Source organism: Coturnix japonica, chromosome 7, assembly GCF_054131305.1.
Source record: "Coturnix japonica strain WE chromosome 7, WE-NBRP24, whole genome shotgun sequence".
Lineage (NCBI taxonomy): Eukaryota > Metazoa > Chordata > Aves > Galliformes > Phasianidae > Coturnix > Coturnix japonica.
The window spans coordinates 15,597,322-15,615,332 of NC_140669.1; the positions used below are offsets into that span (position 1 = coordinate 15,597,322).

The following is an 18,011-nucleotide window of genomic DNA, read 5'->3' on the forward strand; positions in this document are numbered from 1 at the left end:
TGCATGAAGGTTTTTAGCTGTGTGCAAAGTGAAAATAATAGAACAAAATCTGCTTCATAAAGTCATCATCAGAAAAATGTTTCACAAAGATGATGAAAGAAGCATAAACCAATTGAAGATCTCTTTTAGTTAAGAAAGTATTTAATCTTCTTCCCAAGGAAAGGATTTATGTCTGAAAATACAGAAATTCTGCCAAAGGCACAACATCTAATTTAGTTTCTATTAATATTTGTGGATCAGCCATTTTAATGTGTCTTGCAGTATGCCCTTGGTAGTGGCATAGAGGAGAAGAAATAAGGGTGCTTCACTTAAGGGTTTCTGCCGAACATAATGGTGCTTATTTTGGTTCCATTTAATTATTATAGATTTAAAGCTGTTTTTCGAGCAAGTATATGTACTAATGAAGTTAGTATTTCAAGGATGCAGTGGTGGGGAATCCGCATTTTTCTTTGGGAAAACCAGAAGTAATAGTTCTAGTTGGTACTAATGTTAATCTGAAAGTAATTCAAATGTAAAATAAAAGGCAACTTGCCTTAATTATCTGATGAGGAGCAGCTAAGCAGTCTTAATTCCCTGGAATAATCAGTAGAATAAATTTGGAACCATAATTTAAATATTTATCCTTTGAAGCAAATCTGTGACTAAAGCCTGGAGAAAAGTTCTGTTGTTTTGCTTGCCCAACACACCTGCAGCTGCGCAGTGCTCCTCCTCCTGTGGGTAACATGCAGTCTAATTGCCTCCAGATGTTCATTGTATTAAAAAACAGTTGCTGCCAAGAGAGTACCACTGTTCAACCTTTCCTTGATTTTCTTCTTGTAATGTTTCTGTTCAACTAAAGTTTATTTTAAATTAATTGCCTAGATTAGCTACACAGTGTCCCTTGCTTATGAATCACCTTTATAATTTTGAAGGTAGTAAAATAAAGCATAGGGAGGTGACTTTGAGATAGAAACTCAATCTTTGTCTCTTTCCCTTTGGAACAAAACTTTATCTTTGAGCCTTATAATATATTCCAATGCCTGCTTCACAGTATGTCAGACTTCTTTCCAAGCTGCTGTGAGGAGCTTTAGTTGATTACCTGTGTCAGAAAGGTGGCTTGGGTGAGTTTGAGCTGTAGCACTGGGTTTTCTGTTTGTATCTCTGAGATAAGACATGGGACATTTTATCATCCAGTTCTGCTTCCTCTTTCTATGGAGCGTGCTTGGAGTGTGCTAAGTGGGATGAGAACCCACTGAATCAAGATAAATGTTGTCCTGGTGATCTTGTGCTAGAACTGCCTGCCTAATTTCCATGCTCCAGCAGGCAAGTAGATGTCAAGGCTAGGCTGGATGTGGCTCTGGGCAGTCTGGTCTGGTGATTGGTAACCCTGCATGTAGGAGGGGGGTTGAAACTGGATGATCAGTGTGGTCCTTTTCAACCCAGGCCCTTCTATGATTCTATGTCCAGGCCAGACAATGACATCTGCAAGAACTGAATGCCAAAGGAAGTTCTGTCAATGTTCACAAATGTTAGTGCCAAATCTCTGTTTTCATATCTGTGTTGATTAGAGGCCTACACTCTCAGCATTTAATTTTCAAATTAGGGAGCATGATTATTTTCTGAGAACTCTGGTAGTGTGGTAAATAATGTAAATAATGAACACATATGAAAACAAGACCTCTTAAATACTTACATTTCATAAATTAAATTGAGATACATGGGGTTTATTTACTTCTGGGCAAAAATTTTAATGGCATGTGAAACCTTTGAAATCAAATTCCAGTTCAAAATCCAGGTGATTGGTCAGTAGAAAAGAAAAAAAAGAACACGTGAATTACTGTTTTAAGTTTACAAAAAAAAGATAAAAAGGAAATCAAGAAAAGGCACCCTAACGTGATTTATGTATTTCTGGTTGCATGATCTCAAGTACTAATGATCTTCATTGAATCAACATGTTTTTGTCATTAATTAGAATGAGACATCTGCTGTTTGCAGGTTAAATAATTGTGTGAACAGGAAATTGCCTACCTTCGTTTATTTTAATAACTTTTTGAATATTTTGTCTGTCTTTTGGGAGTTATAAAGGCAAGTCCTTCCATTATGTCATTCAGTGACATTTACCTGCAACTGCTAAGATCTGTGTCCCCTGTGCTGTGAAGCAAAACTCTCATTGCATCCAGTACAGTCAGGATGTTAACAGAGATCTCTTAACTCTTGTGAAGATGTTGACTTTCATGCAGTGAAATTGAAAAATGTAGTAAAAATCATGCTGCAAAGACTTTAGTCTAAAGGGACTAAAATCCTGCTGCAATTTTTGTATATTCATCCACTGTGACAAGAATTTATTAAAATAGAAAAATTTATGTTGCATTCATATGTATTACTATTCAAGATTGTATTTTATAGTTCTAATTGCACTTTCAGTGGTAGCATACTAACAGCTGCAAAACAGAAGAGAGCAGGTGTATATTTTGTAACAATTTGTTGATGAATAAGCATTATTTATTAAATTTTATTAAAATTTATTACTTTATAATTATTTTATTTTTATTTTTTAAATAAATCTCAAGCAATTTTTTAACAATTATTTTTTGTTTTTACTATGGGCCAAGGTTTAGTACCACTTGTGAATGAGCATGTACTCTACAGTGTGATACCAGCGATAGAAAAAGCTTTAGGGAGTCATTCCAATTAGACTGTGTGGAATTAAATATTTTCCTTGTTGTTGAATATCATGAGGCACTCCAACACTACAACACTATTTTCTTTCTTAGATTAGTCTCGCCCTGTAAAGACCCCAGGCAAAGGTTCATGGCAATCAACCCATTCAGTGTAGAGGAAGGTTTACTTCTGTTATGGCTAATGAGGTAATTTTAGTGTAGTAGCGAATACAAGAGCAGTGCATGTGTTGGTTGCTGTTTTCATTACAGTAGAAGGCTTATTCTGAAGAAGTGAATGGCCATTAAAAATTAAGAAAAAAGGAGGACCAATGTTATTTGCCACCATTATAGTTCTAAAAATTAGTATTTAATGAGATTGTTATAAACTTTTGTTTTGAGACGTTATATATTGTCCTCTGATTTCACTGACTAAAGATGGAGTCAAAATATGTTGATAAAGAATAGCCAGTTCTGAAATAAACTAACTCTAGACTATCTTTGCTTTTGTGCATTGTTTAGAGGTTACATTGCATAATGGTTATTCTCCGTAGCCTCTGTTTTGATTATGAGCTCTTCTATATGAAGTGTACTTCATCTTGTACCTGAGTTGGCACAGTTTTCATGGATCAGCAAACTGAGATATGTTCATGGGGGCAAGTGGGGCTGAGCAAACTGCAGCCCTATGGCTGCTGTTGAAACTCGTCTTCTACTGTGTAAGGGATGTAGTTACTGGATTTTGTCTCACTTGTTGGGTTTGCCTGTGAAGTTACAGTCAGACCTAGAGCACGACAGTAGGAGCAATGCTGAGCTGTCAATAGTGTTTCAAAGGCATGGGAAGTTCACATTTCTGTTGCTGGTTGATATACCCAGCTTTATTTGAGAATTGTAATTGTATAGAAGCAGAGAAGCGTATAAATCTTTCTACCTTGAAATCATTGTTTATTATCCAAAATGCAGCCCTGCCAAGTCTATAATCTGTGTGAAGTCTGACCCAGACCACATTGCCTCCTCTAAGGAGAGGAGTTCCTGCCCTGTCTGACATGTCTTCTCAGCGGAAGGGTCAGCTCCTGAGGCTGTCAGAGAAGTGCTGCTGTACTGAGATACCTGATTATCTCTCTGGGGAAGAGCCTGGCGTAGGCTGTGACTGAGGCTGACAAATTGATCCCTGATTTTCTTAATAGTCCAGGACATGTAAATAATTTGGACAGCAGTTGAGTGAGTCTGATGCCAAGCTGGCTCAGTAATGAGCCTTGGTACAATGCAAGATAGCAACCAGAGATCCATTTTATTCCTGAACAAAAATGTTTCCAAAGAGCTGGGGATTCTGAGCAGCTTTGTGTGATGTTTAGGAGAAGATGGACTGTTCTCTAATGACAAAATGATATCTATCCATTGTGCAGTGGCAGTGAAACAATGTCAGAGGAGTGTTTGTTTAACCTCCTTTAATACTGTAGCTTTTCTGATTTGAAGTCTTTATTTATTTACCCTTTGCAAGGAGAACAGGAAAATACAAGTGCTATAATTGACCCAGAAGAACCTGGTTTGCTTTGCCAGCAATACACGGTGCAAAAGCCACGATGTAGCCATTAGGAAAGCTCCTTGTTGCAATTACTATCACATCCCCTACTCTTGATTCTGATTTACTCTTAATTGCACTTCAAACAAGTTGGAATGGACTAATAGACTCAAGCGTATTACTCTAGCTTTGAACACTGTGAAATCATGTTTGGTGCTTTCTTCTGTGGTGGGAAATCGGAAATTTTTCTTGCAGTAAATGAATACAGCTGAAACTTTCTGCATTAAAAGAAGTTCTGTGTTGAAAGGATGAGGAGGAATGATAGAAATGGTCAAATCTCATGCTTCATAAGCTGATTGCTGTTAGTTAGATAATTGCTTCCCATTTATAGTAGCACACAATTAGATATTTGCGTTTATTTTTATTCATTTCCTTCGTACTGCTTTGCCCAGTTATTTTCTAAACTTTTATAACTTACAATAGGAGATTAGTTATGGCACAGCTCCTGTTTTCTTTCAACTTTTGGTTATTATGTTAAATAATGTGAGATCCAGATGTTAATCTACATGGAGAACTGACCATTTCAGGAAGTTGGATCTTAGCTGTAGCTGTGTTATTTCAAGAATGTTCTTGAAATAGAGGAAATGAAAAAACTCTACTGGAGCATCCTGGATTTGGGAAGTCTGAGCAAGTATGTCTGGGTAGAGATGCTGCACTTAACAATAAACTGAGTCCCGGGGGAACAGAAGAGAACTGTAGGAAAATTTCTTCATCCAGTCGATAAAGCAGAAATATGTTTCCTGCCACCCAGCAATACTAGAGAAGAAATAGCTCCAGCAAGCTATTTCTGCTCTCTGCCATGGATTTCTTAAGTTACCAGTCAATATATAGGTAAACTTTAGGTAAAACTTGGGCATTTCCTACTTGTGCTGGCTTTGTATTATTGTGGCAGTATATAGAAGAGGAATGTATCTTTTTCAAAAATCTGGATATGGTGTCTTGGTTTTATTGTGACAGTTATGCTGTCAGAACACTGGGGTTTCACAAGAGAGTGTGTGTGGGTTGAGCCCCAGTAACGTCTCTGGAACAGAACTATACTCTGTGATTGGATGCATTTCACTCTGCCTGTCTGTCTGTCAGTCTGTCTCCTTTCAGTATTTAAAGGGGGGCTATAAGAACAAAGGGGACAGACGTATCTGTTGTGATAGGACAAAGGGAAATGGTTTCAAACTAAATGAGGGGACAGTGAGATTGGATGTAAGGAAAGAATGTTTATGATAAGGGCGGTGAGACACTGGAAGTGCTTGCTAAAAGAAGTGCTGCATGTCCCATCCATGGGGACATTCAAGATTGGGCTGGACCAGGCTGTGATCACCTGATGGATATGTAGGTGTCCCTGTTCATTGAAAGGGGGCTGGACCAGGTAACCTTTAAGGGTCTCTCACCACTCAAACGTTTCTGTGATTCTATGAAGATTACAAAAAGAGGAGACATTGGTAAAGGATGGAGATCTTAGCTGCCCTGGCCCATCCAAAGTGACTGATTGCTTTATTCTGGAGTTGAAGAAAGTTTTATGCCAATGTCTGTTCTCCCACATTGTGCTTGTTGGCACTTTCTGCACAAATTTACAATATACAATAAAATGTAATTTAAATATGTTTAATGATTTAATAATAATCCAGTTGTTGTTGTTGTTGTTTGGTTGGTTTTGTTTGTTTGTTTTTTGTTTTTTGTTTTTTGTTTTTTTAATAGGCTGCTAATCCATCAGTATTAGCATACCAGTCTGGGTCTACTTTTCTAACAGTTTAGTCTCCTGTCAGCACTGCTTTGAAGAAAACATACCACAGTAGTCTTAAAATGTAACACATGACCTGCCTTGAGAATTAATCCCTCATTACATAGAAAATTCCCTGTTCAGAACAGTTTGCAGTGTTACAGACACAGGTAATTCCTCTACTTCCTGACTTCCATGTGCCTTCTACTTCTCTCTTTGCTATAATCCAAAACCAGGTGCTCTTCTGGCACAGTAGCTACAGAAATGGAAGCAGCAGAGGTAAAGTAGCATCCCTCCAGACACAAGCAAATCAGCTCTGCTGAAAAGCTCAGCTTCCCAGGTACTGCATTTCTATTAATATGAAGACAGATCCTGAGATAGGAGACCCAGACTGGTATGCTAATACTGATGGATTAGCAGCCTATTAAAAAAAAAAACAAAAAACAAAAACAAAAAAATAAAACCCAAACCAACCAAACAACAACAACAAAAACTGGATTATTATTAAATCATTAAACATATTTAAATTACATTTTATTGTATATTGTAAATTTGTGCAGAAAGTGCCAACAAGCACAATGTGGGAGAACAGACATTGGCATAAAACTTTCTTCAACTCCAGAATAAAGCAATCAGTCACTTTGGATGGGCCAGGGCAGCTAAGATCTCCATCGTTTTACCAATGTCTCCTCTTTTTGTAATCTTAAGTAGTGCTCAGCTGACACGTGGCTTGTGTGGCATATTGGAATTTTATTTGTATCTGTAATATCTTTGTAAATGACTATTTTATTTAATTAGCTCTTAATTAGTCAAAGATTTGTCTAGCACCTCCTGTTCATTAAATCAGGAAGCTTTTTCTATTTTAATTAGCATGACATTTTCTATAATCAATTTAATGAAATACCATCTGCAGTTCTAATAATACTCTGTACAGCAAAGGCTGATTGGCATATGTGTTGACAACAAGGTATCAACCTTTTTCTATTTTAAGAAGAATTAAAAATGTAAGAAAAAAGAGAGGTGGTAGGTTGTTTTGTGCTGCAACATATAATGTTATTTAAACAAGCTCAGTAACTTCAATGGGAAAATAAGCTTCTGCAATTTTCGTTGTAACACTACCAGGAATTCCAAAATACTGCCCTGAAGTTTCCTTATTAGGTATTGCAGAGCAGATCTTCAGTATTTGTGGTATGCAACACTATCTACATCTTTCTTCGCTTTTGAAATGTTAGTTATGCTCTTAACACTGTTCTATTACCTTAATATCTGATGGTTTCAGGTATATGAGACCTTGCCCCTTCAGCCTAGTCTGTAATTTAAATTACAAGAGGAGTTGCTTAAGTTCAATGACATGTGAAATGAAAGCCTATACTCATCAAATAAACCACCACGATTTGATATTCTCCTTTCAGAAAGCTAAATTTGTTAAAGACCATGTCGACCTTGTGCCAAATTCTTCTATTACTGTAATTCAGGGCTTGATTTTCAATGGCGGCAATGTAATTCAGAGCGGATTTTTTCCTCCAAATAACAGAATTGTTTATTAGAAATTAATAATAATATATTTTAGTTGACGTGAACTTGTATGGTGCCATGTGAAGCTAGTTGGAAAAGTGTTGCAAATGAGCCCTGTAGCATTTAGGGGTTAATTCAATAAATGAGGGTAAAGAAGTTGTTATAGAATTAGCTAAGATGGGGCTCATGCTGCTGGTTAAATAAAACACTTTGTATTTTGTGATATTTAGATATTTATCTAAACCAGATACAACAGTTCTGATGAAAAACTTTAAACAGGTGATAGATGCAAAAGCCAGGGAAGGTATTTGCAAGTATTAAAGCATACAAATGAATCCGTTTGGTAAGTCAACTTCAAGTGGACCCTGCAGTTAAACTGAACTGCATTCTGCAGGTTAGGAAGTGGAAGGGAGAATGAAGGCAGTCTGTTTTTGAATTTGAATGCTGTGACTTTGAGGATCACAGGGGGTGTGTACCCACATGGATTCTCTGAGCCAGGCTGCAGCTTTAACCAACCCCAGCATCTCATCTGCAGCTGAGATCAATACTTGATAGCTTATAGGATGGTGGAGTAGAAGGCACAGAAAAGAGACAAATTATGAATTGGATGGAAAATGTGAAATTATCTTAGTAGGATTTGTTAGTAAAACATGAAAAATCCCGTTGAACAAGAGCTGATGCCACTTTGGACAACTAGAAGATTAGGTGATTGAAAAGGGCTTATGTTCTGATATTGTTTACATGAGTAGATAGAGATAGGACAAGGGAAAATAGTTCTAGTTTTAGATTAGTTTTTAATCCCTGGAGGCATTCAAGGCCAGGCTGGAGGGCAGCCTGGTCCGGTGGTTGGTGACCTTGCACATAGCAGGGGGTTGAAACCAGATGATCATTGTGGTCCTTTTCAACCCAGGCCATTCAATGATTGTTGTTCAGGCTGGGAAGTGTGCATTAGGACCACCTATGCACCATGCACTGTGCTATCAGGGGAGATGAACATGGGTCGCTATTGGTGGAAGTTCAGTGTTTCTGAATTATATGCTCCATTTCTTATGCTCTAGTTTGTTCCTGACTGGGTACAGCTCTTTGTCTAGAGAACTGTTTTTTTTGGTGGTTTTTTTTTACTACCTTAATATTGCTTAAAAGCGCAGTCCTCATGAACTTTTTATCGCTGTCATACCTGAAAAATACATGCATGGAAAACTGTAAGAAGATGCAGAAACGTGATGTCCTGTGGTAGCCAGTAACCCAAAATCAAAATAACTTTCTATGAAGTGCTGCTGCTTCTCTTTCAAATTATGTTTTTAATGTCTTTTTTGATATAAAAAAATAAATAAACCCACATTTCCTAAGATATGTAATCTTGTTTCTTAATCAACAGCTCGGAAAATCCCGTCCTAAATTCCATCTACCCCATCCTAATTCCCAACCGTTATCCAAAATAGCTTAGTGTGCTTTTTAAGTGAGGCTTCATTAATTTTACAGAGTGTACCAGAGGACAGTCACGAATGCTGTATATCTGGAGTTTCTGCATAGGCAATTAAAATGCAGCTACATTTTTTTTTCTGAATAAGTGAAGCGTATTTTTTATGACAGCATAACCTTTTTATCCAGTCATATTTACTTGCTTCTTCATAAAGTTCAAATAAATGTAATGAATTTCTTAGGCATTACTGAGGATTAATAAAGTTATTCTGTGCTTCCTTTATTTAGAACTTTCCACATTTTTTATTTAAACAACAACAAAGTTTTGCTTCATTAAATATATATTTATATGTTTGAATATATATATGTGTGTGTATATATATATATATATATATATATATATATTCATATTCATATATATATATTTTTTACAACAATTTTAAATAAAATCCAGAACTAGCCAGTGCTAGTCTCTTTTCAGAAACTTTGGAGCCAATCTTTTAAAATCGAGGTTTATGAAGTTAATGTATGTTATCTATATTATATATATCATTGCAGCAGTTTTTATGAACTAGGTACGAAGCCTTTTTTGTAATAACGACCATTTTTTAGTTCATATTTTTTTCCTTTAGCTCAGGTGTATTGTTTGCTTTCTTATGGAAACCACAGAGCTGGTGATCTGATATTCTGTGGCCTCACACTCGTTGCATAGGTCACAGACCATCCGCAGACATTGTACTTATCTTTACCAACACAATTGATAGAGATATGGAACAGTACAGAGGTTTTCCTAGAAGTACTTCTGAGGAGATATGTGAACATGGTGTCCAGAAGAGGTTTTTTCCCTTTGGTATGCAGCTTTTGGTGTACATAGTAACAGTGATTTCTAGGTCATAGTGTTTTGTGGTTCAGGATGTTACTTGATTCCCATCAATCCCAATGAATATGTTCCTATCACATAAAATGTTTCCTTTTAAACTAAGTCATGTTTTTGAATGAACATGCCATAGAGCATGAACTCATACTTAATAAGCTCATGAGGCAGGTGAACATAGAATCACAGAATGATTTAGGTTGGGAAGGGACTTAAACACCATCCAGTTTCACCTTCTGCCATGGGCAGGGACATCTCCCACTGCATTATGATGTGTGCAGCGATTCTCTCAGTCTTGTTTACATGTCATCATAAAGATATTCTAACGACTTCAATATGCTGATTTTCTCGGTTGTAATATGTGTTTTATTTATTATTAAATGCTAATTGTTATTGCCTTTGTTGTTGTTGCAGATACAGCAGTGGTGTATAAAGATAGGAATGGACATGTTATTGAACTGAATGTAGAAACAAATACAACTACCTTGTTATTGGAAAACACAACATTTGTAAGTAATACATTTTATTTCTTGCTAGAAGTCTGCTAACTTTTTCCCTGTAACAGCAGTGAGAGTACAATACTAATGATTACAGAAAATATGTTTGTAACCTAGAGTAGGATTTGTATAAATGGAAAGTATAATCATTCCTGTCACTGCATGATTTCTGGCTTATTTTATTCAACCTACATGTAAACGAGTTATTGGTACATATGTTTTTGGCTGTAGTCCATATTTTGTTCAGGCCATTTGAAGGATTGTCCCTGGTGTATGTGTTAGTGGATCCTGCTGATCTGTAACATTTTATAATGTTACATAAAATGAGGGAACTAGACACAGAATTTGAGAGCTTTCCTTCATCAGAAATGGGGAAAAAGTGCTCAAAAGATCTTACGAAGATTTGCCTTTAAGCAGTTAGTAAGGTAAAGAAAAATTTCTTTCCTACTCCTAGTAATCACTAGTTTAACTGTTCTTTAGTGCTTTAATGCCAAATAGATGGCTGAGGATTTCTCTTGACCTGTAAATATTATGTATGTGAGCAGCTGCAGCATATTTCTGAGTAGCAGTGATTGCTAAGCAATGTTTTAATGCTTAGTCTCTATTTTCCTTTGTTTGGCTTGGTACTGTTGGTCTCAGTGATACCACTTACATCCTACCCTGTAATTCCTGTTGGTCAGGACTTTGTATTATGAATGTGTGGCTCATCTGTCTTTCCTCCCATGTACTCCAAATGGACCACTGGCTGTTACTGCTTGTCCCTGTATTGTCCCTTGTGTAAGGTATTTCCCACCTTAGATCAAGAAGGATGACTTTTTTTTTTTTTATCAGTGGTATTTGACAAGGGCAGATTTTATTTCTGATGTGCTCCTGGCCTTCAATGATATTGATTATTCATTTCAAAGCATAAAACCCCCAGTGAAGTTTCCTTTTAACTCCTTGAACCAGAAAGAAGAGAGCAGAAGTTCAGGAGAGTGAACTTGGTACTGACATCCCAGGTTCATGTAAAGATGAAGGAGAGGGGAGGAAAAAGTTGTATATTAAGACATAGTGTGCTTAAGATTCCTTTTGTGTAAACTGCCTCCTTTCCATATACTGAAGTGTGCCTCACTCTTCATCCTAGCCCAAAAAAGACTGTCAGGCACTGTGAAAAGTGGGTGAAAGGGTAGATTTCTATAAAGTACAAACAACAAAATATTGCAGAAATGTTTTCCCTCTTAGTTCTGTATATCTGTGAGTTCTTGTCTGGGTAAGTGGAAGATTCACTGTGTTAGACCTATACCTTCAGTGTGTAACCTAAACCAAGCAGCTACTTGGACATCTCTGATTATTAAACATAAATTTAATTACAGTTCTTGACTCTCCTCACAAATGAATGTTTGCGCTTCTGGCTGCAAGTGTTTGGCTCACATGATGTATTGCCAGCTTGAGAAGCTATTCAGGCTATTATGCTAAACCAGCCCTGCCAATCGGTGATGAATCAGTATGGACAAACTGCTTCATATTGTGAGCGTTTTGTCTTGTCAGGAAGTTGCTCTTGTTTTTTATATGGAGCTGATTCATCCTTAGCTCATGCAGACTGACAGAGCTCTCAACATTAGATATCTACACTTAATTAAACACGAGGAACTGATCCAAGATGGCTACTGTTCAAACAACTGTTGAATGATTATCTGTGGAATAGAGTCAAATAAAGACATAAGTATGGGGTTTTATTTATTTATTAATTTATTTGTGAAGCTCCATTCTGTATGCAGTGGATACCTTTCAGTGTTAAATAAAGTAGATTCCAGACTGCCCAGAGAAGTGGTATAATCACCTTTCCTGGAGGTATTTATGGAACCAGGTGTATATATAGAACTGAGGGACATGATTAGTGGGTATGGTGGGAATCCTTGGGGTTGTACTTGGTAGGTCTCTGAAGTTTTTTCTATGATTTTGTGTTACAGAGCCAGGCTGTATGTCTGAAAGCCTTTTCTTCTAAGGTCTATTGTCCCCAGATTCACACCTCTGAATGTACTCTTCCAAAGTTAGACACCTGCCTCATTAATCAAACATTTTCCTCACTCATTGTCGCATCTGTTCATTCACCAGTGCATAAATAGAACAGTGCTGGTTTAACAACCCTGCAGAGCTGTCTTATTTTAATGAATAATATACTGCAGATCCAACATAAGCAGTGTCAGTACAAGTTTCCTTCTTCTGTGTTAGAAGAACTTTAGATGGGAATTGTTAGCTTGCTTTTAGTCTGTATTCCTTCTCCTGTTTGTGTGTTCACAAGTTACTCAAAGAAGGGGCAGTAATGTCTATTGAAAACAGAACAGCTGTGATAAACTCCTTGTGCAGGGAAAAGGGGCTAGCAATGATATAGGGGAACTGCTTTTGAAGCATGAGAAATATGTTAGCTTCTCTGGAGGTCTCAATTTAAATGTGTTTTCTAAACCACGTCTGTCTTCTGATTGTATTTGTGTAGTGCATCTTGTTCAAGCTGTCTAGCAAGTAGTTAATAACTAATAAATAGCTGCTATTTTGAGCCAGCAGCATATAAATGTTACCAGCTGGAGGCTGGGCAAGCCTTCTGTTAGATAGAGCCAAAAAAACCTGGACGTTAATCACTGTGTGGCATGCTGATGCTGCCTCAAGATGCGAATACGATATGTTCTCCATCATCTGTTTGGGATGCCTATCACCATGAGCATAAGTGACACACTTACCAGTCATTTAGCATTTAACAATACTTTATTGCACATTACATTTCCAAAATAAATGACATTATGCCACATTTAGCTAAGCAATTTCAGTGTTTAACAAGCATTTTATTTAAAAAAGCCACTAGGAGTAGGTTGCCAATTTACACACAACCTAGCTACAGGGCCCGAGTATTCTGCATGGGGGGAAGAGTATGTAGAGCCCCATGGTTTCTTTTGCTTGTCTGAGCTGTTTGGCTGGACCCCTGTGATGCTTTTAGTTCTGTCTTCTTCATCAGTTTTGTAGTCTTCTAACCCAAACCAAAAATGTGAAAAAAATACAAGGATGAGAGGAAAAGTGTATGAGGAATGTGTTCTGTTATGGTCCTTTCCAAATGGAGCTGGACTCAGTGATTCCTACAAATCCCTTCCACCTCAGAATATTCTATGATTCTATGAGATGTGTTTTAAGATACCTTTAGAAATTTTGTTTCATTTCTTCCTCTTAACAAAAAAGAACCATCATAATGGTGGATGTATGCAAAAGTATTCAGATGCCAGGCATGCTCCCTAACATGGTACTTGGCCAGAAATGAATGTAGCACAACTGCTTAAGGCTTTCCATTTTAGGTGATGAGATATATTTTGAATAATCAAATAAGAAGCTTTTGATTTGTGTGCGATACCCAGCAAAGCAATTACTGTTTTTTCAGCTTGGAAACTAGAATAAAGTCTTGAATCCGAACAGGTTTCACCCAGCTATATGCTTTGGACTCTTCTAAAACCCTGCCATTCCTGACCAGATCTTCCACTGGATTTCTCTGTTTTTCCGCAACTCTTCTCAAAACTTCAATCTGTCTGAATTGCAAACCTGTTTCCAGTCTCTTGCTAGGAGCATACCCTAGAGCATCATATTGTTGTATTACTGTGGGCCATCTTTTACACAAGGGTGGAGAGGAAAGGATTACTTCTTGCTGCCTGCCAATTAGTGGATGGCATCAGAAGGGTGAGAGAAGCAGAAGCCTTGGCTCATGAATCATGATTAGGCTGTGGCAGCCCAGCTGTGAAAGCCCTGTAGAAGTCTTGCAGCTGAAGGCAGAGAATGAAAGTTTTAGTCCAAAAAGCTTTTAGCACGAACTGTTTTGTGCTGTTATATAGAACACTGTTCATATATACCCCTTCTTGTTGCATTTTGATTTTTCTTTTTGTTTTGTTTGTTTTTTATCCCACACATCCTTCCTCTTCTGATGGGAAACTAAGTGCAGCATCTTAATGCAATTGTAGTTTCTTTGTTGATTAATGTAGGTTTAATTGCAAGAGTAGCTTTCATGCTTATATTTTATGAGTCTTATAGAAGAGATTAATGAAAGATTGAATAAATAAATAATTAAAGATTAAATACATTAAACAACATTACATTATACAACCACATAAATATTAAGAATTGTTGCAACAGTGGACGTTTTAATGAACTACATGCATTGTTAAATGGGTTGTTATGAACACTGAAACATTATATTCTCTCTCCTATGCTCCTCTAAATGTTAAATTATCCCTTCAGCAAAACCTTCTTCACAGAGGGTATTTAAGGGATAGGGTTTATTGATGCACTGTTCCGCTGTGTGTAGAGATGGAAAAAGCCTGACAGATGGAAGGGCTTGCCATCACCGTGGCCTGATGGTGGCCATTGGTGTTTGTCCAAATCAGGAGGCTTCAGCATGCAAAATGCTATGAAGAATATTGCAGACAATCAGGTGAGAGTATTTCTGTGTGGGATGTCTCTAAAAATACTGCTGATCCGGTCATTACTCTGTATAGATCTTAGTGGCTAACTGTGCCAAAAATGAGGTTTAAGGAGAGAAAAAATCAGTGATTTTTACCAAGGAGGTATTATTTTCTGCTGGAGTAGCAGTAGTGTGTGGCTCAGTTATACTGTCAAGTCAAATGTTTGACGCAGAGCAAGGTAGAAGATGTAGAGAGATGTATAATTTCTGAGGAAGTAGTATTTTCACCAGCTTTAAAGTGACATTCTGCAAGTCCTGAATATTTTATCCTGGAGGAATGACAAAAATTTTAAAGCCTATATAAGTGCAAACGGAAGCATTAAGCAAAATTTGGAGAGGGAGTGGGGAACATGGACGTTTCTGGGAAGAACAGAAGTATAAGAACCTAAAGCACAGAGAAGGAAAGAATTTGAAGGAAATACCAACAACAAAGAAGGGAACTTTGCAAAAGCTACAACTTCCTCTAGTCAATTTGAACTCCAGTGTATTATTTCACTTAAAATTATCCAACTGAAGTATGTAAGAGGAGCACTATAAAGTGTTCGACAGGTAATAAAGAACATTTCTTATGTGTGAGGGCTGGGCTGACTGACAGGTAACTTTGTCTATCTGCTCTGTGGTACATGCTTGAAAGTTCGCTAATAAGGCACAGATTTAAGTGCTACAGCAGTTTAAATCCTCCAGAACAGTAAGAAAAAAACCATACAGAGTCCATCCTAAACAATAAGAACAACAATTTTCAGTCAGTGAAGTAGGAAATAAAAAAGTGCTGACATATAGAGATTCGTTCTGATGGTGAAAACCTGAACCCAGCTTACAGGTTCACAGTTGTAACAGGAGTGTCTGGTAGTAGCAAAATACACATAAAATGCAAAATTAAAAGTCATCAGTGCCAAAAACAGACTTTGGAAATCGAACTTGAGAATTTATTGTTCATCTGAATTTTGCTTTCCTTTTTAATTGCTTGTATGGAAAGGCAGAAGAAAAGCCACATGCAGGTTGGGAAGTCAGTTCTGTTTCTGTGTTGTGGAATCTTTTTCATCCTTTTACTTTCACTCTTAGTGTCTCAGCTTCCCATCTGCTTTTTCTTTCCATTCAAAACTACATTTTGCAAAACATTTGGAATCTAGAGGCTGGAAAGCTGAATGGGAAGAAGCTGTTCAAAGGCAGTGTCTCCCTTTGCCAGCATTCAGCTCTTACTCTTGTGATCTTCTGTGGTAGTGAAAAGCTGCAGTCATCGCTTGTCCATGGGATCCTAATGTCGCACATTAACTGTCAGGAAAAGAATTAAAGCCATTATCATATGTATTTCTTTCATTCAATCTTGGAAAGGTGGTGTTAAATATGGATAGTTCCAATGATTTAGTCAGAGGATGGGTTTCTTTGAGTGAAAAATGCAAGATCAAATATGAGTTTGTTTTTTAGCTGAAAATATGACGTAGTATTCAGCAATGTATGGAAAATGGATGACAAGTTTAAGAAGGGAAGACTGTACAGGTGAAATGTAACTAATTCAGGGATAACAGTTTATCTGTTTGATGTATTTGTAGTTGAATAAAGCTGATAGCTTTTGTAGGGATTTTAGGTCTTGAGGTGGTGAGATAAGTAAAATGATCTTCCCTTCTGCCTTTCATATGTCCAGGTTTGAAAGGGACATGGGTGTATATGTAAGATACAGTGCATGCAGAGCTCACTTAACATCAGTTTCCTATCCAGCTAATGCTGTGCAGTGATGCAGAGGGAAATGAGCCCTGATTCTGCAGCCAGGGACCAGGCCTAATTAGCTGCATATCTGCCTGTTTCAAAGCTTATTTGTCTGGGGCTACAGGTCTTACAAATCAGTTCTTACAAATCAGGCAAAGAAAGATAAACACAGAGGCAGAATCATAAGGGACAGCATTTACATCTGTCGTTCTGAAGAAGGTTCAGCAGCTCCTGTCAAAGCAAGGAGCTTGAAAAGTTGCTGATATGCAGGAATGGCAGTGGAAAAGCATTCTCTAGATAACAACATGCCTAAGGGTTTACTTTTTCTTTCAGTACTTTATTTTTTCTTCAAAATTCAAAACCACTGTTCTCCTGAGAAGAGAACAAATCATTGAGGTCAAGTTCTTGACAAACTTCTTTTTAATAAATAAACAAGTTTATTCCCTGTAGCAAACATCCCCATACACAAAATCCCCAGGGTTTCAGCAGCACACATCTTGTTTCCCATAGAGAGGACTGCAGCTTTCTTTCAAATCCATCACCTGGTGATCTCATCACCCCAGTCAGATTCAGGTGTGTGTTGGTTGATGAAATACCTTAGACACATACATAGGGAAAAACAGGAATCTGTCTCTTTTTTTAAGTCTACAGATACTGAATTTATTTTCCACGGTTGACAGGAAGAATGAGTCTGGTTATAATGTGGGTTTTTTCCCTGTTTTTGAACTAGAAGAGTTTATTCTGTGCACAGAAGTGCTATTTCTGAATTTATTGCCAAGATTGTCTGAAAGTAACAACAACAAAAATGTAGTTGTAGCTTAAACCCCTCTGAAATTCTATTTGCATTAAACATTTGATTCCTGGGAGGCTTGAATGTAAATCCAGATTTAAAAATAGGTTAATAATATTTTTAGGGTAATTTCAATAAATCAGTACTGCTGTCAGCCTTGGCTGTGAGAACGTGTTTTCTTATGGTCTCATTTATGTTTTCTTGGTTTTTAAATGGAACATTAAAAAGTACAAAATGGCTTTATGGTCTTTCTCACAAGAATTCCATTACACTAGAAACCATTCTGCCAAAGCCATTCCCTGAAATCAAGAGATTATATCTCACTGGCATTACACGTGCACCATGTGTACAAGTTTTTGCTGGAAGCAAACAAAAGTTTGCAGGTGAGCTCAAGCTGGATGAACATGGTCATTTTCAGTAGGATTCAGGTTAGTTTAAATCCCAAATCCACAGGACTCCACTTGGATAGAGTGTGAGAGTAGCTCCTGATGGTGGTGTTTTAGATTGCCAATGCTTTGCAGCTGATCTAACCAGGTGTTAGCATTAATTGTATTACTTTTGTGGTGGCATAAATAACTGAAGATTCTTATTAAATGCTGGAAATGTTAAGTGCTACATTTCCTGAGAAGGAATTTGGAAAACTGCTTGGGTTGCGTAACTGCTTGTGAATGAGGTAGTAGGGGCCATAATTAATAAACCAAACCAAATCAGGGGATTTTCACATCTAAAATGTTTTCAGTGATGTGTCAAACAAAAGGCATGTTGTCCATACATTTAGTTTCAGGTGATTATCTCATGAGCGATTGTTT

At 37.2% G+C, this 18,011-nt stretch overlaps 1 protein-coding gene across 2 annotated transcripts in view; it reads left to right on the plus strand.

Annotated features, from left to right (window-relative positions):
• DPP10 (dipeptidyl peptidase like 10) overlaps positions 1-18,011 on the plus strand; it is a 290,932-nt gene that overhangs the window by 208,964 nt on the left and 63,957 nt on the right. For both annotated transcript variants that reach the window (XM_032445899.2, XM_015868601.3), the window contains exon 4: positions 10,155-10,249. In XM_032445899.2, coding sequence (XP_032301790.1) covers positions 10,155-10,249 — 95 coding nt within the window. The remainder of the gene's footprint in view (positions 1-10,154; positions 10,250-18,011) is intronic.